Source organism: Bos taurus, chromosome 10, assembly GCF_002263795.3.
Source record: "Bos taurus isolate L1 Dominette 01449 registration number 42190680 breed Hereford chromosome 10, ARS-UCD2.0, whole genome shotgun sequence".
NCBI classification, from domain to species: domain Eukaryota; kingdom Metazoa; phylum Chordata; class Mammalia; order Artiodactyla; family Bovidae; genus Bos; species Bos taurus.
Window position 1 is genome coordinate 85,075,651 of NC_037337.1, and position 25,088 is coordinate 85,100,738.

General features: G+C 37.0%; 1 protein-coding gene across 2 annotated transcripts in view; it reads left to right on the forward strand.

Annotated features, from left to right (window-relative positions):
* The first annotated feature begins 2,531 nt into the window (after positions 1–2,531).
* The window catches only part of DNAL1 (dynein axonemal light chain 1), a 40,672-nt gene continuing 18,115 nt past the window's right edge, over positions 2,532–25,088 (forward strand). The window contains exons 1-5 of one of the 2 annotated variants that reach the window (XM_059890560.1): positions 2,532–2,602; positions 6,777–9,460; positions 9,918–9,956; positions 14,760–14,869; positions 17,795–17,850. In XM_059890560.1, coding sequence (XP_059746543.1) covers positions 9,458–9,460; positions 9,918–9,956; positions 14,760–14,869; positions 17,795–17,850 — 208 coding nt within the window. In that variant the 5' untranslated portion in view covers positions 2,532–2,602; positions 6,777–9,457. 2 annotated transcript variants of the gene reach the window in all.

The following is a 25,088-nucleotide window of genomic DNA, read 5'->3' on the forward strand; positions in this document are numbered from 1 at the left end:
GAGGTGGCCAAAGTACTGGAGTTTCAGCTTTAGCATCATTCCTTCCAAAGAACACCCAGGGTTGATCTCCTTTAGAATGGACTGGTTGGACCTCCTTGCAGTCCAAGGGACTCTCAAGAGTCTTCTCCAACAGCACAGTTCAAAAGCATCAATTCTTCGGCACTCAGCTTTCTTCACAGTCCAACTCTCACTTCCATACATGACCACTGGAAAAACCATAGCCTTGACTAGATGGACCTTTGTTGGCAAAGAAATCTCTGCTTTTGAATATGCTATCTAGGTTGGTTATAACTTTTCAGAAGCAGAAGATATTAAGAAGAGGTGGCAAGAATACATAGAAGAACTGTACAAAAAAGATCTTCACGACCAAGATAATCACGATGGTATGATGACTCACCTAGAACCAGACATCATGGAATGTGAAGTCAAGTGGGCCTTAGAAAGCATCACTACGAACAAAGCTAGTGGAGGTGATGGAATTCCAGTTGAGTTATTTCAAATCCTGAAAGATGATGCTGTGAAAGTGCTACACTCAATATGCCAGCAAATTTGGAACACTCAGCAGTGGCCACAAGACTGGAAAAGGTCAGTTTTCATTCTAATCCCAAAGAAAGGCAATGCCAAAGAATGCTCAAACTACCGCACAACTGCACTCATCTCACATGCTAGTAAAGTAATGCTCAAAATTCTCCAAGCCAGGCTTCAGCAATACGTGAACCATGAACTTGCAGATGTTCAAGCTGGTTTTAGAAAAGGCAGAGGAACCAGAGATCAAATTGCCGACATCCGCTGGATCATCAAAAAAGCAAGAGAGTTCCAGAAAAACATCTATTTCTGCTTTGTTGACCCACCTCCTAGAGTAATGGAAATAAAAACAAAAATAAACAAATGGGACCTAATTAAACTTAAAAGCTTTTGCACAATGAAGGAAACTATAAGCAAGGTGAAAACAGCCCTCAGAATGGGAGAAAGTAATAGTAAATGAAACAACTGACAAAGAATTAAGCTCCAAAATGTATAAGCAGCTCAAATACCAGAAAAATGAATAGCCCTATCAAAAAAAGCAAAAGACCTAAACAGACATTTCTCCAAAGACATACAGATGGCTAATAAACATATGTAAAGATGCTCAACATCACTCATTATTAGAGAAATGCAAATCAAAACCACAATGAGGTATCATCTCACTCCAGTCAGTACGTGAAGTGAGTGAAGTGAAGTCGCTCAGTCGTGTTCGACTCTTTGCAACCATGTGGACTGTAGCCTACCAGTCTTCTCCGTCCATGGGATTCTCCAGACAAGAATACTGGAGTGGGTTGCCATTTCCTTCTCCAATACTGTTGCTGGGAATGCAAACTGGTACAGCCACTGTGGCGAACAGTGTGGAGATTCCTTAAAAAACTGGGAATAGAATTTCCATATGACCCAGCAATCCCCCAGAATAAGAGAAATACATGTGCCCTTAATGTTCATTTCACCACTATTTACAATAGCGATATGGAAGCAACCTAGATGTCCATCAGCAGATGAATGGATAAAGAAGCTGTGTTACATGTACACAATGGAATATTCAGTTCAGTTCAGCTCAGTCGCTCAGTCGTGTCCGACTCTTTACGACCCCATGTATCGAAGCACGCCAGGCCTCCCTGTCCATCACCAACTCCCAGAGTTCACTCAGACTCACGTCCATCGAGTCAGTGATGCCATCCAGCCAGCTCATCCTCTGTCGTCCCCTTCTCCTCCTGCCCCCAATCCCTCCCAGCATCAGAGTCTTTTCCAATGAGTCAACTCTTCGCATGAGGTGGCCAAAGTACTGGAGTTTCAGCTTTAGCCATCATTCCTTCCAAAGTATTACTCAGCTATAAAAAGGAATGCATTTGAGTCAGTTCTAATGAGGTGGATGAAACTAGAACCTATTATATAAAGTGAAGTCAGAAAAACAAATACTGTATATTAATATATATATATATATATATATGGAACTTAGAAAGACGGTACTGGCAATCCTACATGCAAGGCAGCAAAGGAGACACAGATGTAAAGAACAGGCTTTTGGATTCAGCAGGAGAAGGCAAGGGTGGGATGATTTGAGACAACAGCATTGAAATATGTACATTACAATACGGAAAGGGGATGGCCAGTGAAAGTTCAATGCACAAAGCAGGGCACCTAAATCCTGTCCTCTGGGACAACCCTGAGAGGGGTGGGGTGGGGTGGGGATGGGCTTGGGAGGGGGAGGAACTATTACAGGGAGGTTTAAAAGCTTTAAACTCTAAGCACCTACGTCACTCCAGATTAGCCTGAAACTACTTTCACAAGAGAAAAAGATATCTCCCCCACCTCTCTACGAGGTTAAGATCCCAAGCTCCCTAAATCACTCTCAGCTGCGCTGCAGTCCCTGGGAAGCGAGCGCCGCAGAGCCAGAGGACCCGCGCGAACGCTCGCACGGTCCCACAATGCCCCGCTCGCGCCACCGTGAGGGCGGAGAGAAAAGACGACTGCCCGTGTAGGGAATCCGAGACGAGCTCCGAGAAGTGCGCGTGCGCACTGACCCCGGCGGACCCTAGCAACCAGAGCAGTGACAGTAGCAACCGCCGGAATGGTAAGTACCCTCTAGGCCTCGCAGCCAAAGCTGCAAGTAGATTGGAAGTGAAAAGGGTAACTGTGGAGGGTTGAGGGTGGGGGACATCGTCGAACACCGGAAGGGAGCGAGTAGCGGACGCTTGCTTGGTGGATTCAGAGGCCTGGGGCGAAAGAGAAGCCCTGGCATTGGGTTGTCTGGAGGTGAGGGCGGCCCGGGCAGAGAAAAGGCAGGGCAAAGAGCAGAAAATTCTCGAAAAAGAGCGGATTAGAGTGGGACAAGTGATGGAAGGGAGAGTGTGAATAAGGATATCATTTTAATATAAGTAATTTACCCTCCCACCCCCAAGCGAGATGGAGGGTGGGGTTGGTTAGGAGAGATTGTGTGTACCACTGGTTGCTGCAATGTTTATAAACCTGTGATGTGCCCATGTTCCACTCTGAACGACTCTCAATTCAGTTGTTAGTAAACACTGTAAAACCCTCTCTGATAGAACATACTAGGATAGTGTTTCTCAAATTTAAGTATGCATAAGTATGATTTTGGACTAAACTGGAGTGCTGATTATGAATTTTTAACATAAGTAGGGGTTTTCAGAAATGTGCATTTCAAGTGACTCTAAAACTAGAGAGCTCCCCCTGACACTTTGAGAAATATTGCTCTCTTAGGCTTGAAATCTGACGGTGATCTATCCAATCAAATCTCTTTATGAAGTAATGATTTTACCTAGTGATGCTCATTTCCTACTTAAAGTGAGCACTGTCTTGCTTACACACTTGGTAGATCCAACTAGTAGTTTAAGTTGTTGTTTGGCTAAAGACCCAACCAAAGCTATTTAGCAAAGTATGTGATTGTCCTGCCTAATGGAAATATATATTGTTGTTCAGTTGCTAAATCGTCTCCTACTTTTTGCAATCCCATGGATTGCAGCAGGCCAGACTTCCCTGTCCTTCACTATCTCCAGAATTTGCTCAGACTCATGTCCATTGAGTCCGTGATGCTATCTGTCTTATCCTCTGCCATCTCCTTCTCCTTTTGTCTTTAGTCTTTCCCAGCATCAGGGTCTTTTCCAATGTGAAATATTTATAAAGAATAAGTTTAATTAGTTTTCTGCTATAGAAGTGAGCAGAAATTGAACCCTGGAAATTCAAGTGATGAGGAAAATATGCCTGCCCTCAGCCACCAGGTTAAATTCTACTCTTAAAAGTAGTTTCCCTTCTACATTTCTTACTATATTCCACAGGCATTTAGTTGGAAAAAAAAAAAAAGGAAAGTTTAAAAATTCTGGAACATAGATTTGTATTTAGGTGAAGAAATAACTGGCCCTAAATAATTATGAAAGTAGGAACTGTAAGAATTATTGAAAATCTTCAAATAGAGACTCAGAACTAGTAGTTAAGTGAAGCTCACTGAAGCTGCAAGCTCGTAGTTTTGGGGCCCACTAAAAATACTGTCCCACACAGTTTTTTTTTTTAAGAAAATTAGCTTCTAACGTCTTAAAATGATCATACTTTACACCAAAATGCAGATTTCTGGCTTCTCTGAAGAATCCGAAATACCGTATTTTACTATCAAGACACATCTTTTTTCATATTTTTGTATTACTGAAATATGATGCTGTGATATAATTGGCAGCATATTTTCTTTGCTGATGGTATATAAAGTAAGGGTGTTACTTTCAATTAACAAGAGTTTTCATATTTGAAGAAATGTGATATTAGGGTAACTCTGGTCCCAAGTCCCACCTGCCAGTGGTTTTCTAGAACCAAATAGTGGTTATCCTCTTTACATGGCCAGCTTTACCCATTAATGATGTCCACTGGTTATTTAGACATTTCAGGTTTTAACTCCTGCTACCTATAGGGGAACTAGTCACTTTATAGACCAGTTTATGGATAACTTGATTGCTTCCAACTTGAAAGTGTTCCTATAAGTGTCTTTTTTTTGGATCCATCCATGGATTTCTCTATGGGCTTCCCTGGTGGCTCAGAGGTTAAAGCATCTGTCTGCAATGTGGGAGACCTGGGTTCAATCCCTGGGTTGGGAAGATCCCCTTGGAGAAGGAAATGGCAATCCAGTCCAGTATTCTTGCCTGGAAAATCACAGAGACAGAGGAGCCTGGAGTCCATGAGGTTGTAAAGAGTCGGACATGACTTAATGACTAAAGCAACAACAACAAGGATTTCCCTGGAAAATATACCCGGAAGTGAGATTGTGGGATCATAGGGTTTCTGCATACCTAATTTCCCTAGGCACTGTCAGATTGGATTCCAGAACAGCTATACTATTTCTTACTTCCTTCAGTGATGGATGAAAGTTTCTATTTCTCTACATTCTCATCAATTTTCTGACTTTTGCCTATATGAGGATGTATTTTAGTATCCCATTGTTTTACTTCATTTCTCTGATTTTCAGTGAGTTCAAATATCTCATTGTTAGTCATCATCTGTATTTCAGTTTCTGTAAATTTTCTGTATATATTTTTTTGCCAACTTTTCCCTTTTTTTAATTTGTTTTTTAATTTCAGGAGTTCCTTGTATATTCTAGATATTAGTCCTTTGTTGGTTTTATTTTGAAAATATCTCTCAATTTTTCTAACTTGTCAACAGTGTCCTGCATTTGCTGTATTCTAGTATTTATTAGTTTATTCTATTGCATTTTCTACACAGATGATCATCTACACATAGTTTTATTTTTTATTGTAATATTGATAAAGATCTTTTGTACCATGTTAAACAGTAGCAATGATAGGAGATAGGCATCCTTGATGTGTCTGGAATCTTAAAGAGAACACTTTTTTCTTTTCTATTGAAGTATAGTTGATTTACAATGTTGTGTTGTTTTCTGGTATATAGCAAAGTGATTCAGTTACACATGTTGATATATATGTATATTCTTTTTCATTATAGTTTATTTCAAGACATTGAATATAGTTCCCTGTGCTAAACAGAGACTTTGTTGTTTATCTATTTTATAAATAATAGTGTGTATATGTTGCTCCTAAATTCCTAATTAGTCTCTCCTCCATTTTTTCCCTTTGGTAACCATAAGTTTGTTTTCTGTCATGAGTCTACCTCTGTTTTGTAAATAAGTTAATTTGTAACTTTTTTTTTAAGATTCCACATATAAGTGATATCATATGATATCACTTTATGATATCTTTATGGTATGTCTTTCTCTGGCTTACTTCACTTAGTATGATAATCTCTAGGTCCATCCATATTGCTGCAAATGGCATTATTTCATTCCTTTATGGCTGAGTAGTATTCTATTGTACATATATATATATATATAACACATCTTCTTTATCCATTCATCTGTCAATGGACATTTAGCCATGTCTTGGCGATTGTAAAATAGTGCTTCAGTGAACACTGGAAAGCATATATCTTTTCAAATTATGGTTTTCTCCAGATCTATGCCCAGGAATAGGGCTGCTGGATCATATACTAGTTCACTTTCTAGTTTTTTTAAGGAACTTCCATTCCATTTTCTGTACTGGCTGTTCCAATTTACAGTCCCACCAAAAGGGCAGGGGTGTTCTCTTTTCTGCACACACTTGCCAACATTTATTATTTGTGGAGTTAAATTAAAAGTTATTTTTTGTTGAAGTATAGTTGATGGTTTTGAAATTACGGTGCTGGAGAAGACTCTTAAGAGTCCCTTGCACTTCGAGGACATCAAACCAGTCAATCCTAAAGGAAATCAACCCTGAATATTCACTGGAAGGACTGTTGCTGAAGCTCCAATACTCTGGCCACCTGATATGAAGAGCCAACTCATTGGAAAAGACCCTGATGCTGGGAAAGATTGAAGGCAAAACAAACTCCAAGAGATAGTGGATGACGGAGGAGCCAAGCATGCTGCAGTCTGGGGTCACAAAGAGTCAGACACAACTTAGCAGCTGAGTAACAATGACAACAACAGCAACAACATAGCTGATTTACAGTGTTGTGTTAGCATCAGGTGACAGCAAAGTGAATCAGTATAGACTTTTTAATGATGGCTGTTCTGACCCGTGTGAGGTGATACCTCTTTGTAGTTTTGATTTGCATTTCTCTAATAATTAGTGATGCTGAAAATCTTTCATGTGCCTATTGGCCATCTGTATGTCTTCTTTGAAGAAATGTCTGTTTAGGTTTTCTGCTCATTTTTTCAGTGGGTTGTGTGTTTGTTTTTTTACCATACCATGCAGCATGTGGGATCCTGTTTCCCAACCAGGGATTGAACCTCTGCCCCCTGTAGTGGAAGCATGGAGTCCTAACCGCTGGACCACCAGGGAAGTCCCTGAATTTTTTTTTTTTTTGTTACTGACTTATATGAGCTGTTTGTATATTTTAGAAATTAAGCCCTTCATCAGTCACATCATTTACAAATATTTTCTTCCAGCCCACAGGTTGTTTTTTTATGGTGATTTTGCTGTGCAAAACTTTTGAGTTTCATTAGGTCCCATTTGTTTATTTTTGTTTTATTTCTATTACCTGTTTTGCCTATGTTGTCTTCTAGGAGTTTGAGGACACTTTAATGTTACCTTCCCAATTTGGCCCACCCTTGACCACCTTATTTAAAGTAAATATCCACCATAGACATATACACACATCCTGATACTCTTTACTGAGCTCAGCTTTTTCTTTTTCCTTAGTAATTATCACCTTCTAATATACTATATGACTTATCTATTTATTTATTATATCAGTTACATCGGTCTCCCAGCGATAGATGTAGATTCCCGTAAGGCAGGAATCTTTGTTCTGTTCATTGATATATCTGAAGCAAGTGGAAGAATGTTTGGTATATAGGAAGTAATCAGTGAATATTTGTTCAAATGAATGAATTTATTCATTAAGCTGGTATTGGTTAGAGCTTTTTGATATATGCATGTGTGTGTGCTAAGTTGCTTCAGTCGTGTCCGACTTCTCTACGACCTAGGACTGTAGCCTGCTAGGCTCCTCTGTCCATGGGATTCTCCAGGCAAAAATACTGGAGTGGGTTGCTATTTCCTTCTCCATTTTGATATATAGCTTTTATCAAATAAGGAATTTTGCTTTAACCCTTACTTAAAAGCTTTTAATATCAGAGGTAGAACTTTATCAAATGCTCTTTCTGCACTTACTGAAATAAATGTAATTTCCCCCTTTTAATCCATTAATAAATGATTTACATTTGTAATAGATTTTTCTGTTGTTAAACAATCTTTATGCCCCTGGCATAAGCCATTTTTGATCATGATCATTATACACCATTGGCTTTGGAAATCTAATATTGTGCATCTAAGATTTTTCAAATCTGTTTTGAGAAGTAAAAAGGGCCCCTTATCTAGTTATGGCATCAAGATTATTCTAGTCTCATAAAATAAGTTGGCAGCTTTCCCTCTTTTCTTTCTGGTTTCTGAAACAACTTGCATAACAAGGAATATCTGCTCCTTGAAAAGTTGGTAGAACTTATTTGCAATTTATCTAGATTTGGGGCTTTAGGGGAGGAGGGTGTGAGTAAATTTCTTGGATTATCTTTTTAATTTTCAAATAGTTATTGGTCTATTCATATTTTCTGATTCTTCTTGTGAGTTTTGGCTTTTTTTTTTCCCTAGAAATGTATACTTTAGGTTTTCAAAATTATAATATTTTATTTTAAAAATCTCTGTGGTATCTGTGTCATCTCTCTTTATTCTATATTTTTAATTTGTATATCTCTCTGTTTTGCTCAGTCAGGCTTGCCAGAAACTTAAGAACCAGCTTTTAGTTTTGTTCGTCTTTTTTCCTCTCAGTCTGTTTTTCATTGATTTCTTCCTTCCTGTTTCCTTCTGCATTCATGATGTACTTTTCCAAATATTTTGAATGCCTAATTTGTTTTCTATCTCTTGCTTTCTCTTATTTTTTAAAATTTATTTTATTCATTAGTTGATTTGCAATGTTGTGTTTACTCCTCCTAAACAGCAAAGTGATTCAGTTATACATATATATATAATCCTTTTCATATTATTTTCCATTATGGTTTATCACAGAATATTGAGTATAGTTCCCTGTTCTCTTATTTTTAAATTAATGTATTTTAAGCATAAGTTTCCTTTTAAGTGTTATATTCCTCCAATTTTTACATTCTTTGTCTTTAATTTTATTATTTTACTTAAATTAATAGTTTTATTTTTAACTTGTGTTATTTATTAGTGCATCTTTACTTCAGAGACTTAATTCCTTTTGTTATTCTTTAGGGTTCTCTCTTTTATAAAATAAGCTCCAGCAAAGATTCAAAGGATGTCTTCTTTTTCTTACCTTTAAAGTTTTTAATATCATATTAAATTGAATCTAAGATACTATTGATTATAAGGTACAACATTATTTTATCTTCTTCTAAGAAAGAAAAGTAATGATTCGTGTTGTTGTACATCAGGAACCAACACAACCTTGTAAAGCAATTATCTTCCAGTTAAAAAATAAGAAAAATAAGAAGTTGGAATTAAACTGTGACAGAATTTCCTATCACTTAGAAATTTTATTTTGTATTTATTGACAGAGTTATTTTAAATGTATTTAGGCATATAGATTTTTATCATGTGTTATCCTTTGATAATGGAGAAGGCAGTGGCACCCCACTCCAGTACTCTTGCCTGGAAAATCCCACGGTCGGAGGAGCCTGGTAGGCTGTAATTCATGGGGTCGCTAAGAGTCGGACACGCCTGAGCAACTTCACTTTCACTTTTCACTTTCATGCATTGGAGAAGGAAATGGCAACCCACTCCAGTGTTCTTGCCTGGAGAGTCCCAGGGATGGGGGAGCCTGGTGGGCTGCCTTCCATGGGGTCGCACAGAGTCGGACATGACTGAAGCAACTTAGCAGCAGCAGCAGCAGCATCCTTTGATAAACATAAAAATGAATATATATGGTATGTATATTAAATAAGATGGTTAATATTTTTCTAAACCTTCATCAGTGCTACCTGGCTGCAGCAATTATAAAATTTTCCTGGTTGTAAGATGTATCCAGACTTCAAAGATATTAAAATGTGAAGGAAGATATAAATCTTAGAATAATGAAATAAGATATATTTTATTTTATTTTTTTGAAATAAGATATATTTTAATATCAGTGTTGACAGCTCTGTTTTTTGTGAAACCACGTGAGAGTAAAGCATATGACATGATACATCATGATTTCCTTAATTTCTGAGAGGTATTTAAGTATTTCTGATTTTAAGAAATTAAAACATTCTCTTTTCATATGAAGTCTCAAAAAAAGAAATCTTTTTAATGGTAGATGCCAGGGCTAATAATTGTTGCATGAAAATTGAGTCAACAAATCACACCAATAAAGATAACCTTGTTTTTTCTTCTCTTTTTAAGGCGAAAGCAACAACAATCAAAGAAGCCCTAGCCAGATGGGTGAGTTTATGAGTTCTTACTTCTAGAAACCATATTAGGATAAGTTTTGGACAGTTATTTAAATCTGATCATTCAATACAAGAAATCTGTTAGTGGATACATGAGCCTACACAGGTGATAAAATTATATAGACCTTAATACACACATGCAGACACATTCACACTCACATGTACAAATGAGTATAAGTAAAATTGGGAAAATCTGATTAAAGTTAGTGGATTGTATCAATATCAATATCTTGGTTGTGATACTATAATTTTGAAAAATGTTACCATTAGGGCAAAGTGTATAAAGGCTCTCTCTGTATTATTTCGTATAACTGCACATGACTCTTCAAATATCTCAATAAAAATTTCAGTTAAAAAGTCTGACCATTGGAAAATTTAAATCTGGAAAGGCTAATTGGTCTGTTACTGTGATAGCTGGAATCTCCATGTTCCTTTTCAACTTCATCATTATTAAACCACATATCATTTTTAGGTGATAGAGTGATATGTGCTGTGGGTGATCTAGGTTTTAGATAAATGATGGTTTTAATCTCTTGGAGGTTAGAACAGAGACAGTCAATGTGAACAAATGAAAATCATGCATAGACAAATGAAAAAACCTCGAATAAAAATTCTAAAATGATACTCAACATGACTGATCGTCAGGGAAATGCAAATCAAACCCCAAAGAGATATCACCTTACACCTGTTAAAATGGCTGTCATTAAAAATATGAGAGAAAAGTGTTGGTGAGGATGTGGAAAAAGGGAACCCTTTTGCACTTTGGTGGGAATGTAAGTTGGTATAGTGTTATGGTGGAGTGGTTAGTATAAACACTGTGGAGATTCCTCAAAAATAAAAGTAGAACTACCATATAATCCAGGAGTTCCACTTCTGGATGTATATCTGAAGGAAATGGAATTGCCATCTCAAAGAGTAATTATCCCCAGGTTCATTGCAGCATTATTCAGAATAGCCAAGACATGAAAACAACCTAAATGGCTATCAGTGGATGAATGGATAAAGAAAATGTGTATTTGTATACAATGGAATATTACTCAGCCATAAAAAGAAGAAAGTCCTGCCATTTGTGACAACATTATGCTAAATGATGTAGTCAGATAGGTACAAGACAATTCAAGGTTTTTTCATTTGTGATCTCACTTATATGTGAAATCTAAAAAAGCCAACTCATAGAAACAGATTATAATGGTGGTTACCAAAGTTGAGGAATGGAGGAAATGGGGAAAAGTTGGTCAAAGGGTAGAAGCTTCCAGTTATAAGATCAATAAGTTCTGGGAATCTGTGTATAGCATAGTTAATAATACTGTATTATATACTCGAAAGTTGCTAAGAGAGTAATCTTAAATGTTCTCAACACACAAAAAATTTATTGTATGAGGTGCTGGATGTGTTAACTTTATGCTGGTAATCATCTTGCAATATGTACATATATCAAAGTATCACATTGCATACCTTAAACATAAATAATGTATGTTAATTGTATCTCAATAAATCTGTAAAAAGTAGTGATAATTTTGTACTGTATAAAAGTATTGAATCACTGTGTTGTACACCAGAAACTAACATAGCACTGTAAGTCAATTATGTTTCAACAAACAGACAAATTCCTAGAAAAAGACACTAGATTTGTGGTAACCAGAGGCAAGGGGTAGCGGTAGGGGAAATTGGATGAAGATAGTCAATAGGTACAAGCTTCCAGTTACAAGATAAGTAAGTACTAGGGATGCATTGTACAAAATGATTAATATAATTAATGTCGGCCCCATCACGTCAATGGCAAATAGATGTGGGAAAGTGGAAACAGTGACAGATTTTATTTTCTTGGGCTCCAAAATCACTTCAGACGGTGATTGTAACCTTGAAATTAAAAGACGCTTGCTCCTTGGAAGAAAAGCTATGACAAACCCAGACAGCGTATTAAAAAGTGGAGACATCACTTTGGCAACAAAGGTCCATATAGTCACAGCTATGGTTTTTACAGTAGTCATGTATGGATGTGAGAGTTGGACCATAAAGAAGGCTGAATACCAGAGAATTGATGCTTTTGAATTGTGGTGCTAAAGATGCTTGAGAATCCCTTGGACCGCAAAGAGATCAAATCAGTCAGTCCTACAGGAAATCAACCTTCCTAATCATTGGAAGGACTGATGCAGAAGCTGAAGCTCCAAAACTTTGGCCACCTGATGTGAAGAGCTGACTCACTGGAAAAGCCCCTGATGCTGGGAAAGATTGAGGGCAAGAGGAAAAGAGGGCAACACAGGATGAGATCATTGGATGGCATCACTGACTCAATGGACATGAATTTGAGCAAACTCCAGGAGATGGTGAAGGACAGGGAAGCCTGGCAAGCTGTAGTCTATGGGGTGGCAAAGAGTCGGACAGAACTTAGCAACTGAAGAACAACACTGCTGTATGTTATATACGAAAGTTAAGAGAGTAAGTCCCAAGAGTTTTTATCACAAGGAAAAAATTTTTATTTCTTTTATTTTGTATCTGCTTGAGATGATGGATGTTCACTAAACTTACTATGGTCATCATTTCATGATTATGTAAGTCAAATCAGTATGTTGTATGTCTTAAACTTATTCAGTGCTGTATATCAATTATATCTGGAAAAATACACAAGATACATTTTTTAAAAGCACATAGTAATGTTAGGAAATGGCATTTGTAAAAAATGTGCATTTAATTTAAACAAATATTTTGAATATAAAATTCTATAAAGTTTGAATGGTTGTCTTTCAGCATTATGGATAGAATTTCCAGAGAGAATAGAGATGGCTTCCTCAATTTCTATCCCCAGTGATAGCTTATTTGACTGTGTTATCAGTTTTTTGTATAATAATGTATCTTTGCTTTTGTAGCTGGGCTTTAAATAAAAAGTCTTTCAAGAAACTTGGTGTCTATGGAAAATAGAGTAGCTAGGATAATGAAATATTTGAATTCTTGTTTTTAGTGCTTCTAAGTTTCTTTATACCCTAATTGGAATTTAAAAATTCCTTTCTGTTTAGCTACTGAAAAATCTGTTTTAATAAAAAAAAGTATGGAGTAGGCTTAATATTCAATACAGTTGCCTTGAAGCAAGCAGATTTTAGGATAATATAATAATATTTATATTAACGAGTGGTTAATAACACTTGTTTATAATAATAAATAGCCAACCACTATTATTATTATTACTATTATTATTATTATAATAATAAGTGGTTGGCTATTTGATTTGGTTTGTACATTTTATTTCTAGATTATATGATGGCCGTAAGTCTTTAACTTTAATATTATTTGAAGATATCATGCTCATTCTTACTCTCATTAACACATTTATTAAAGATGTCAGTCTCCCATCTCCTAACCTATGGCACACAAAAAAATACCAAGTGGATGTGTATTAGTTGTCTTTCAACTGATTATATATTTTCTATTATTGATGTGTTATGATTTGATTTAAAAAAAAAAAAAAACAAGCCTCTTTTGTGTCTTATATCACACTAGCTATAGAAAACATGAGTTTGAGCATGCTCCAGGAGATAGTGAAGAACAGGGAAGCCTGGAGTGCTGCAGTCCATGGGGTCACAAAGGGTTAGACAACTTAGCGACTAAACAACAACAATAGAAAACAGGAAAGCAAAAAAAAATGGTTCCCGAGCTGCAGTATCTTCTTGTTTGTTGGAGAGATGGAACTAAGTACCTCAGTTACTTAGGAAACATTATTAGGCAGCATATCCTGGTAATTAAAATTTAAATTGTATTAGGTACTGAAATTAAACTGTAACATAGAATGTAGTAGTAAATTATTGTAGAACAAATAAATTTGACCTTCAGTTCAGTTCAGTTCAGTCGCTCAGTCGCGTCCGACTCTTTGCGACCCCATGAATCGCAGCACGCCAGGCCTCCCTGTCCATCACCATCTCCCGGAGTTCACACAAACTCACGTCCATCGTGTTGGTGATGCCATCCAGCCATCTCATCCTCTGTCATCCCCTTCTCCTCCTGCCCCTAATCCCTCCCAGCATCAGTCTTTTCCAATGAGTCAGCTTTTCGCATGAGATTGCCAAAGTACTGGAGTTTCAGCTTTAGCATCAGTCCTTCCAAAGAACACCCAGGACTGATCTCCTTTAGGATGGACTGGTTGGATCTCCTTGCAGTCCAAGGGACTCTCAAGAGTCTTCTCCAGCACCACAGTTCAAAAGCATCAATTCTTCGGAGCTCAGCCTTCTTCACAGTGCAACTCTCACATCCATACATGACCACTGGAAAAACCATAGCCTTGACTAGACGGACCTTTGTAGGCAAAGTAATGTTTGTCATAAAGAGAATACCTTCCCAAATTCTTGGTATTTGGTGGTTGTAGCTCAGACTAAATTGTACATAGGAACAGAAAGATGAGATGACAAAAACAGCTCGTCTTATAGATCTAAATCTGATACTTAAGTTTGTTTAGGGACAAGGAATCCTTCCCAGAAAAATGTTTTTGTTGTTGTGTTTTATTTTTGTTTATTAATTGATAGACTCTTAAAATATTTTAAAAACTACAGAAATAAAAGTTATTTTCTTTCCTCTTTTCCGTTTGGCTGAGACCTGACAGGGAATTATCTGAACCAGCCATGTATAAGCTAGTTATCAGGTTCAGTAAATAAGTGTTGTCAATAAGTGTTCTGTCAAAAATGTACAGAATTACTGAATTTTAATAGCTATTTTGAAATAAATATTGAAAAGCCTTGAGAAAATCTGACCTTTTTAGTTCCACATTATAATCTGGGATTATTTTCTTCCACATTAATTTTCATTATAGGAAGAGAAAACCAGCCAGAAGCCATCTGAAGCCAGAGAGATAAAGCTGTATGCCCAGATTCCCCCTATAGAGAAGATGGATGCATCCTTGTCCACGCTTTCTAATTGCGAGTAAGTGCTTGTCTTTTTTCGTCCTTTCTAGTATTGCTGTTAAGTTTCCCTTCCTTTTCTAAATACACAGACTAAAAAAATGTCTTTATTTTCTTGGTTTTCATTTCCCTTCCTCCCTCCCTTCCTTCCTTCCTGTGATTCTCCCTTTGGCAAGGCCAAACATAAACGATTATTGGTTTATAGGGTCGTTAATCGAGTAATCCTAACTATCCTGTATCACATTTTTTACAGTGTGATTTTTTGTTTTGATTGTGCCGGGCCTTTGTTGCCGTGCACGGGCCCTTGGTTGCAGCAGAGGCTTCTCTAGTTTTGGTGCCCGGGCTTAGTTGCCCCGTGGTTCTTAGTTCCCCGACCAGGGATCGCACCTGTGTCCCTGCATTAGAAGGTGGATTCTTTACACAAATTTCCTTGTCTCTTAGGAGAAGCTAAACAACACAATAAAACTATTCCTCTGTCATAAAATCTAGTAGTTTCTCTTGTAAAATTATCCATCAAAGTCAATACTATACTTACTCAGAAGCATAGAAGTAACCACTTTTGAAAAATTTCTCAAATTATTAAAATACATTGTAAAACATCTAGAAAATATTAAAAACACAAAGAAAAGGAAATATCAACCAAAATTGCACCAGTTTTTGAGTACCAGGGTTAGCATTTTTAAAAATTTCATTTTTTTATTATTATTATTGGTTGCTCCACACAGCATGTAAGATCTTAGTTCCCTGACCAGGGATTGAACCCATGCAATGGGAGCATGAAGTCTTAACTACTGGACCACCAGGGAAGTCCTAGCATTCTCACGTAGAGCCTTTTTATTTATTTTTTTCTCATTAGCACTAAGTTACACTTACTTGCAATCCTATTTTCCCAAGACTTTAAGTATCAGATATATGTTTATTATATTAACTGATTTCCTGAATATTCTGCATGCTTTTTAGCAGGGTTCTGTGACTAATTTGAGGCAATTATACCATGACACCTTGTAACCATGCTCTTAAGCTGCAATGTCTTGTCAGGGCTATAGAATGTTATAGAATCACTTGTTATAGAATATTGGAAAATCCTATATTTTCCTAAGTGTGGTTCCCTGACTACCTACATAAGAACCTCCTTGTGCAGCAGATAAGCCCAACTTCAAATTTATAGAAAAAGAATCTACTGATGAAACCAGCTATCTGTATTTACAATAAGCAATCTGAATGACTCCTAAGCACATATTTGTGAATGCATGCATTAGACTAATATCTACCTTTGGAATTAAAGGGAAAAACAAACATAATTTAGTTATTGTATGCAGCTTGTCCTTTGTGATGAGAACACAGTGTAGTACATAAAAATCCACCTTAAATGTGTTTTTGGCTTCAAAATCATGATTTCAAAGAGCATTATTTCAAAGTGGTCAAACATCTTTTTATCAAACCTTGAGAAGGTTCTATACCTCATACCAAAGTATCCTAGAAACTGCTTAAGAGTCATCCTGTTCATATTTTTGCTGACAATCTTTGGGCAGGTTGCCTATACAACAATTACAGAATTATTCCCCAACTGTAGTCCTGCTTTTCCGCTCCATTTTTCACTTTCATTGGTAATTCTTGGGAGTGGAGAATGACTAGAAAATACACACATATGACCAATAATTTACAGTGTACAGTAATTGCTTTTACTGTTTTAAGCAAAAAAAAAAAAAGAATAATTCCTCTTCAAATCAAATCTGAAGGATAAGATCACATGTTCTGGGGTCAGTTTTGGGGGGTTTTAAATTTGGATATGCTACTTTCTGGCTGTGTAATAGTAGGCAAATTGCTTAACATCTTTGTGTCTCAGTTTCCTCATTTATAAAATATGGTTACTAATATGTAGCTCATAGGATCATTCTGATGGTTAAAATAGTTAATACATGTAAAGTATTTAGAAGAATACTAGGCACATATGAAGCATTCAATAAAATTAGCTTTTATTATATTCTTTGCATGAAGTTTGCTAAGATATTAAACATTTTTGTCAAGAGAAGATTAGTAGTGTATAATTCAGTTCCGTTCAGTTCAGTTCAGTCGCTTCCGACTCTTTGCAACCCCATGAATCGCATCACGCCGGGCCTCCCTATCCATCACCAACTCCCAGAGTTCACTCAAACTCACGTTCATTGAGTCGGTGATGCCATCCAGCCATCTCATCCTCTGTCGTCCCCTTTTCCTCCTGCCTCCAATCCTTCCCAGCATCTGAGTCTTTTCCAATGAGTCAACTCTTCGCATGAGGTGGCCAAAGTACTGGAGTATATAACTATGCTCCCTTTAAAATTTTGTTTTTATACGATTAAAGTATATATAGGGAAAAAATATAGAAAATATATATATAAACTGGTGAAAGTATTTATTTCTGGGGAAATGTCTGGGGTGGTTAGGACTACGTTGACTTTTTATAATATACTTATCATGGACATTTTCCAAAGTTGGTATGTACGGCCCAATCTTGTTTGTTTTAGTGGCTGCATAGTATTTTGTTATCTGTGTTCCTCAGCTGATGGGTGTTTATAAATTGTTTCCCCATTTTTTTGCTATTATAATAATACAGTAAATAGTTTAATTCATGTATATTTGGCATTACTATTTCCATAGGATATGTTCCTATAAATGAATTACTGGGTCAAAGAAAATATGCATGTAAAAAATTTAATAGAAAACACCAAAATGTCCACAAAAAGGTTTTTTAAATTTTATACAGTGAATGTTTATTAACTTTTGTTAATAACAGTATGGGAAACAGTATGACGATTTGAAAATGAGAGAACACGTGCCATGTCTGAGAGGGGAAAAAAGGATTCAGTGTGAAAAGGAAATGTCTGAGAGAACTTGAGGAATAATTTCTATTATACTATTAACTTTTTTTCTTATTAATTCGAGTATTCTTTTTTTTTTTCTCCTTTAGGAAGCTTTCACTGTCTACAAACTGCATTGAAAAAATTGCAAACCTGAATGGCTTAAGTAAGTGATCCACAGTAACAGATGGTTCCAGAATTTTTTTAGTTATTGGGAAGAAACATTCCAGAGACACTGCATAATCCTAGAAGCTGGCACCTGTTTCAACCACAGTAATTGTCAGATGATAGAAATATATAAACTATGTGTCTTGTTTGACTATCCAAAGAAAATTAGAGATAACATGAAACCTGAATAGTTTAAGGACATTTTAAAGCTTGTAGAGTTAGAATTGAAATATATGAACTAGAAAATCAAGTTTTTTAAATCTGTTTTTGTCCAGATTTCTCTTGTATTTCATACTTGTTGTATTTAAAATTTTGTTCCTCACATCCTTGTTTTTCCTATGCGCCTTATCTTTTTTAATGGCATTAACCCCTTCCCAGTTGTCAAGGTTCCTTATGCAAGTTGCCTCTGGGCTGCAAACACTTGGTGGCTTAAAGCTTCAGAAATTTATTCCCTCATAATTCTAGAGGCCAGAAGTCTGAAATCAGTTTCACTGGGCCAATATCAGTGTTTTAACAGGGCCATGGTTTCTCCGGAGGCTTTAGGGGAGAATCTTTCCTTGCCTTTTCTGGGTTCGAATGACTGCCACATTCCTTAGCTTGTGACTGTCGCTCTAGTATCTGCCTCTGTGATCATATTTCCTTCTACTGTTTTGTCTCTGTCATATCTTTTTCTGTCACCCTCTTATAAGGACATACATGATTGCATTTAGGAAACACTTGGATAATTAAGGATATTTTCCCCATCTTAAGATTCCTAACTTACTCTTATCTGCAAAATATTTTTTCACATATATGATAACATTCACATCCAGGGATTAGGATGTAGGTATCTTTTGGTGAGCCATCATTTATCTTATAATATTTCCCCTTTATTTCCCTCAAGCCCTACATCCAGGTTTATCTCTGAGTCCTGTTAAATTTATTCTTTGAAAGAGCTCTCAAATAATTTGTTGCGTTTCCATTTCCAGGAGCTACAGCTTTAATTTAGACCCTCATCGTTTCCCCCTTAGGTCATCTTTTTCAAACGTTTTTTTACCACTTCCCACAGTAAGAAATACAGTTGAATTAATAACTCAATACATACGTTCATAGGGCTTCCCAGGTGGCTCAGTGGTAAAGAATCCATCTGCCAATGCAGGAGATGTGACTTTAATCCCTGGGTTGAGAAGATCCACTGAAGGAGAAAATGGCAACCACCTCCAGTATTGGTTGGAAAATCCCATGGACAGAGGAGCCTGGCAGGCTACAGTCCATGGAGTAGCAAAGAGTCAGACACGACTTAGTGACTGTGCACACACACACATGAATATACATATCAAATATACACATACTCATATGAACCGGATTAAAATTTGTAAAACCGTATTTACCTTTATAGCATTGGTTCCATTTTTAAAAGTTTTTAGTGTGATTTCCTGGTTTTTTAAATGTTTGTCACAATCCACTAAGGTTTTTTCTGTTTGTGTTATTGGAGTGTAGTTGATTCACAGTGTTAGGTTACTTTCAGGTGTACAGCAAAGTGATTCGGTTATACACGTGCATATATTCATTCTTTCTTAGATTCTTTTCTCATGTGGCTTATCACAGGATATTGAGTAGATTTTCCTGTTATTAATATATAGTAGGTCCTTGCTGACAACCCATTAAGTTGATTTCACATGATCCACAATTTGAAAAAACACTGCCTTACAACTTACGTGATAGCCACCCAATTGATCTCCTTATCTCCTATCTTTCTGCTCTTCAGTTGACCTTCAGCACTGACACCAGAGTTTTCTTTATGAAAATATTGTTCTATTTATCATTCCTCCAAGCCAGAGACCTTCAATGACTCCCCTTTGCCTAGTAAAGACCAAATGCCTTAAGGTTGCATTCAGAGTCATTTAAAAGCTTGTAACATCCTCTTTATATCCAAACATTTCATTCTTTTTTATGACTTTGTACACTTGTTAATGCAGTGCTTTTCATTGAGAACAGCCCCCTCCTGTAACAGGAAAACCCTACAAGAAAAAAAATTAACATTAAGAATGCAGAGTTTAAATGTTATTTAGAGGAAGAGCTCTAAAGACTTCTCTGATTTCCGTCATCATAATTACTCTTTCTTGGAAACATTTCCCGACCCAGGGATTGAACCCAGGTCTCCCGCACTGTAGGCAGACTCTTTACTATCTGAGCCACCAAGGAAACCCTTATAACAGTCTACCTTGGATTATAATCCAGAAAGTGAAGAGAAACTGGACTCTGTGGGAGAGGTAGTGGGGGAATGATTTGGGAGAATGGCATTGAAACATGTATGATATCATATAAGAAATGAATCGCCAGTCCAGGTTTGATGCAGGATACAGGAAGCTTGGGGCTGGTGCACTGGAATGACCCAGAGGGATGGTATGGGGAGGGAGGTGGGAGGGGGGTTCAGGATTGGGAACACATGTACACCCGTGGCAATTCATGTTGATGTATGGCAAAACCAATACAATATTGTAAAGTTTAAAAAAATTAATTAATTAAAATTAAAAAAAAAAGAAAGCTCAAAAAAAAAAAAAAAAAAGAGTCTCTTGATGAAGGTGAAAGAGGAGAGTGAAAAAGCTGGCTTGAAACTCAACATTCAAAAAACAAAGATCGTGGCATCTCGTCCCATCACTTCATGTCAAACAGATGGGGTAAATGTGGAAACAGTGTCAGATTTCATTTTCTTGGGCTCCAATATCAATGTGGACAGTGACTGCAGCCATGAAATTAAAAGACACTTGCTCCTTGAAAAGAAGCTATGACAAACCTAGACAGTGTATTAAAAGCAGACACATCACTTTGCCGACAAAGATCCATAGTTTTGCAGGAGTCATGTATGGATATGAGAGTTGGATCATAAAGGAGACTGAGCGCCAAAGAATTGATGCTTTTTAACTGTGGTGTTGGAGAAGACTCTTGACAGTCCCTTGGACTGCAAGGAGATCAAACCAGTCAGTCCTAAAGGAAATCAACCCTGAATATTCATTAGAAGGACTGGTGCTAAAGCTGAAGCTCCAGTACTTTGGCCACCTAATGCATAGAACGGACTCATTGGAAAAGACCCTGATGCTAGGAAAGATTGAGGACAGGAGGAGAAGGGGTCGACAGAGGACGAGATGGTTGGATGCCATCACAATTCAATGGACGAGAGCAGACTCAGGGAGATAGTGAAGGACAGGGAAGCCTTGCATGCTGCAGTTCGTGGGTCTCAAAGAGTCAGACACGACTTAGCAACTGAACAACAGCTTCATATATTTATTTTGAATATTAAATGAGCCAGTGTGTATAAAGTGCTTAGAATAGTGCCTGGTGTATATAAATGCTCAAGAAATAGTAGCTGTTACTATAGTTAGGAATATGTTCTGTCTCTTTAGATAATGAGCCCCTTAGGGCAAGCACCATGTTTTATTAATCTTTTAATCTTCTATTCCTAATCTCCATTTCCCCCTGCCCTTGCCTAGTGCCTTACTCAAAGTTGCATTCAGTGTTTATATAGTGCTGGAGAGGAAGTGTTTACTATTAGACTTGTATTTAAAATGATTCAGTCTATTCCAATTTTCACTGACTCTTTAAACAATTTGAGATATTTCATTTTCTGCTCTTTTGGTTTCTTTGTAATTGAAATAACTTGCTTACATGAGGCTAAATTCATAACATTTATCAGTATGAACAACATGCTTTTCTTTCATAAAAACATGACTACACTGACTCGATGGACGTAAGTCTGAGTGAACTCCGGGAGTTGGTGATGGACAGGGAGGCCTGGCGTGCTGCGATTCATGGGGTCGCAAAGGGTCAGACACGACTGAGCGACTGAACTGAACTGATGACATGAAATTGGGTAAACTTCTATAAAGGGCTGGTAACTCGTATTCTCTTTGATCACTTGGTAGTGACTCTCAGGAAAATCACGTTAAAAAAAGTTCCAGAAATTCAGTGGAAAAGAGTACCTTGATCAATTATTGATGTCTAATATAGACATGGAAAGAGAGAGGATAGGCCTTTGTATCATGTATTTGCTATACTAGACACATCTCATTTTAGTTCTGCTTGTAACAAATGGTATTTCTGCAGTCTACAGAGAATACACTTGGTCTGTGACTGTGAAGCAAAATGAAGCCAACTGATCCATATAAAATACTGAATATATGACTCTAGCTTGCCTCCTACGCCTTTCCTTTCATGAGCACTATGTCTTACCTACTATGCTAATATGAGAAGATCTGAAATAAACAAGTATTGCTATTTAACGGGGGTTTTCAGGCAGATTAACCCTAACAGCTGTGACGAGAGAACAGTATGACATGAGTATCTTCAAACTGTGGCTAAAAAGCTGTACAATATAAATAATACTCTCATTTAAAGATTAGAAAGTAAATATTGTTGTTAAAACAGTATACTCCTTCAGTTTACTAAATAAATAAATATAACTTTACGATAATGTTTTGATTTTCCTCAAGACCTAAAAAGTGTTTTCCATATAGTGGTGTTTTACTTATGCAGCATATTAAAATATGGAAAATATGTAATTGTGTAATGTAAGAACAGTTAATCTATTAACTTTGATATCATAACTTACCTCCCTGGACAGCAATAAATAATATCCTTGTTGCCCTCTCATTGCCATTTCATGTACATTTTTTAAAAAAGAGTTGTAGATATTATCTTTGAAAGATCTGCATATATCTGTTATCTCTGATCTGAGGTCATTTCTCAGTTCTTATCTTAGTTGACCTAAGTGCATTTTGACATGATGATTTCTTTTTCTTGCAGCAGTTTCTTTGTTGGGTTTCTAGGATACTGTACCCCTTTGATTTCCTCCTGCCTTTCTGGCGGCTTCCTCCCAGCCTCATGTCCTCAAATTTTTTACTGTTGGGGTATCCCTGGCCTCAGTTCTTGGATCTTTTTTCTGTCTTTACCTACTCCACATTCTCATCCAGTTCACGGCTTTACCATCTGTATGCTGATGGTTCCCACATTTATAGCTCAAGTCCATACATCCTCTGAACTCGACTTACACATTCAGTTGCCCGACATTTCCATTGAATGTCTACTGGACATTTCATACTTAACAAGTTCAAAACTGAGTCCTGCTATCCTTCCCCAGCCTTTGTTAACCCAGCTTCTTGTGTGTCTGTATCAGGCAGTGACAACTGCTTTCTTCTAGCTGCTCAGGCCAAATTCCTTGGTAATTTCTTGACTCCTCTGTCATATCCCCTATAAGGCCTGTTTGTTTGTTTTTTTCCTAATTTCATCTCCTGTTGCTCTCTTCTCATTTTCTCAGCTAGGCTGTGTTTTGTGAATACTTCTGCTATGGCCCTGCTTTGAAGCCTTTGCTGCTGAAGTTCCCTCCGCATGTTTTTCCTCCAGATAGCCTCATGTCTAGCTGCTTCACTTCCTTTGAATCTTTACTTCGAAGTCACCTTCTATCTAACATGTTGGATGCTTCTACCCCCTGCTGTTTCATTCTTTTTGCCTGCTTTTCTTTATGCTTTACACTTGTCACTATCTAATACCCTTAATTGTTTTGCTTACTGTCTGCCAGAAATTAGCTCCATGACAGCAAGAATTTACATCTGTGTTATTCACTGTTATATTGCAAGTGCTTATAGGTATGCCTGGCACATAATAGATGCTCAAAAATTATGTATTGAATGAATAACTTTTTGAATAAGGTTTTTATTCTGCATTAAATAGAAAAAGGTAGTGTTTTTCCATATTAAGAAGCTTTAAAGAATAATTGATTATGTGATTTTCTTATATATTTAATTTCTACATATTTATAGTTATATATAAAGTATATTAGTTTGCTAGGGCTGCCATAACAAATCCCACAGACTGGATGACTTACACAACAGAAATTTACTTTCTCGTAGTTGTACAGGTTAGAAGTCCAAAATCAAGGTGTAGGTACAATTGGTTTCTTCTGAAGCCTCTCTCCTTGGCTTGTGTATAGCCATCTTTTCCCTTTGTCTTTGTTTCTGTCTGTGTCCTAATCTCCTCTCTTATAAGGGCACCAGTCATATTGGATTTTACCTAAAATGTCATCTTACTTTAATTGCCTCTTTAAAGGTTCTGTCAACAAATAGAGTCACATTCTGAGTTACTGGGGGTTAGGACCTCAACGTATGGATTTGTGGGGGACAATTCAGCCTATAACATGGGGTTTTATTTCAACTATTTTGCAAGAATTAGATTGCTTTTAAAATATTAATACCTTGTTCTGAAAACTAAATGTTTCTCATAAGATAATTTGAAAATTTTATTAAAGAAAACCAAAGCTTGCTGCTGCTGCTGCTCCTAAGTCGCTTCAGTCGTGTCCGACTTTGTGTGACCCCATAGACAGCAGCCCACCAGGCTGTGCCGTCCATGGGATTCTCCAGGGGTTGCCATTTCCTTCCCCAGTGGATGAAAGTGAAAAGTGAAAGTGAAGTTGCTCAGTCATGTCCGACTCTTAGCGACCCCGTGGACTGCAGCCTACCAGGCTCCTCTATCCATGGGATTTTCCAGGCAAGAGTACTGGAATGGGTTGCCATTGCCTTCTCCGAAACCAAAGCTTACATAACTATAAATGCCTGATACCTATACACACATACATCATTTATTGTGGACTTACTGTGGATTAGGCATTATGCTGAATACTTTAGACAATTATCTCATTTAGTCCTTATATTCCTATAAGATAGAGCCTATACTTCCTCATTTTACATAAAAGAAAACTGAGATTCTGAGAGGTTTGGTTACTTCCTTGGAGAGCTTGGATTGGATTTTGTTCTTAACCATTGAATTATGGATGTTATAGAACAGTGTTATCCAATAGAATTATCTGTATTGTTCCAATATAGTTGCCACTAGCCATTTATAGCTATTAAGCTCTTGAAATGTAGTTAATGTGACTGAGAAACTTAATTTATGTATAATTTTAATTAAATTAATATGGTCCTATCACTTTATGGCAAATAGATGGGTAAAAAGTGGATACAGTGTCAGGTTTCATTTTCTTGGGCTCCAAAGTCAATGCAGATGGTGGATGCAGTCATGAAATTAAAAGACACGTGCTCCTGGGAAGAAAAGTTATGACAAACCTAGACAGTGTATCAAAAAGCAAAGACATCACTTCGCTGACAAAGATCCATATAGTCAAAGCTATGGTTTTTACAGTAGTCGTGTATGGATGTGAGAGTTGGGACCATAAAGAAGGCTGAGCACCAAAGGATTGATGCTTTT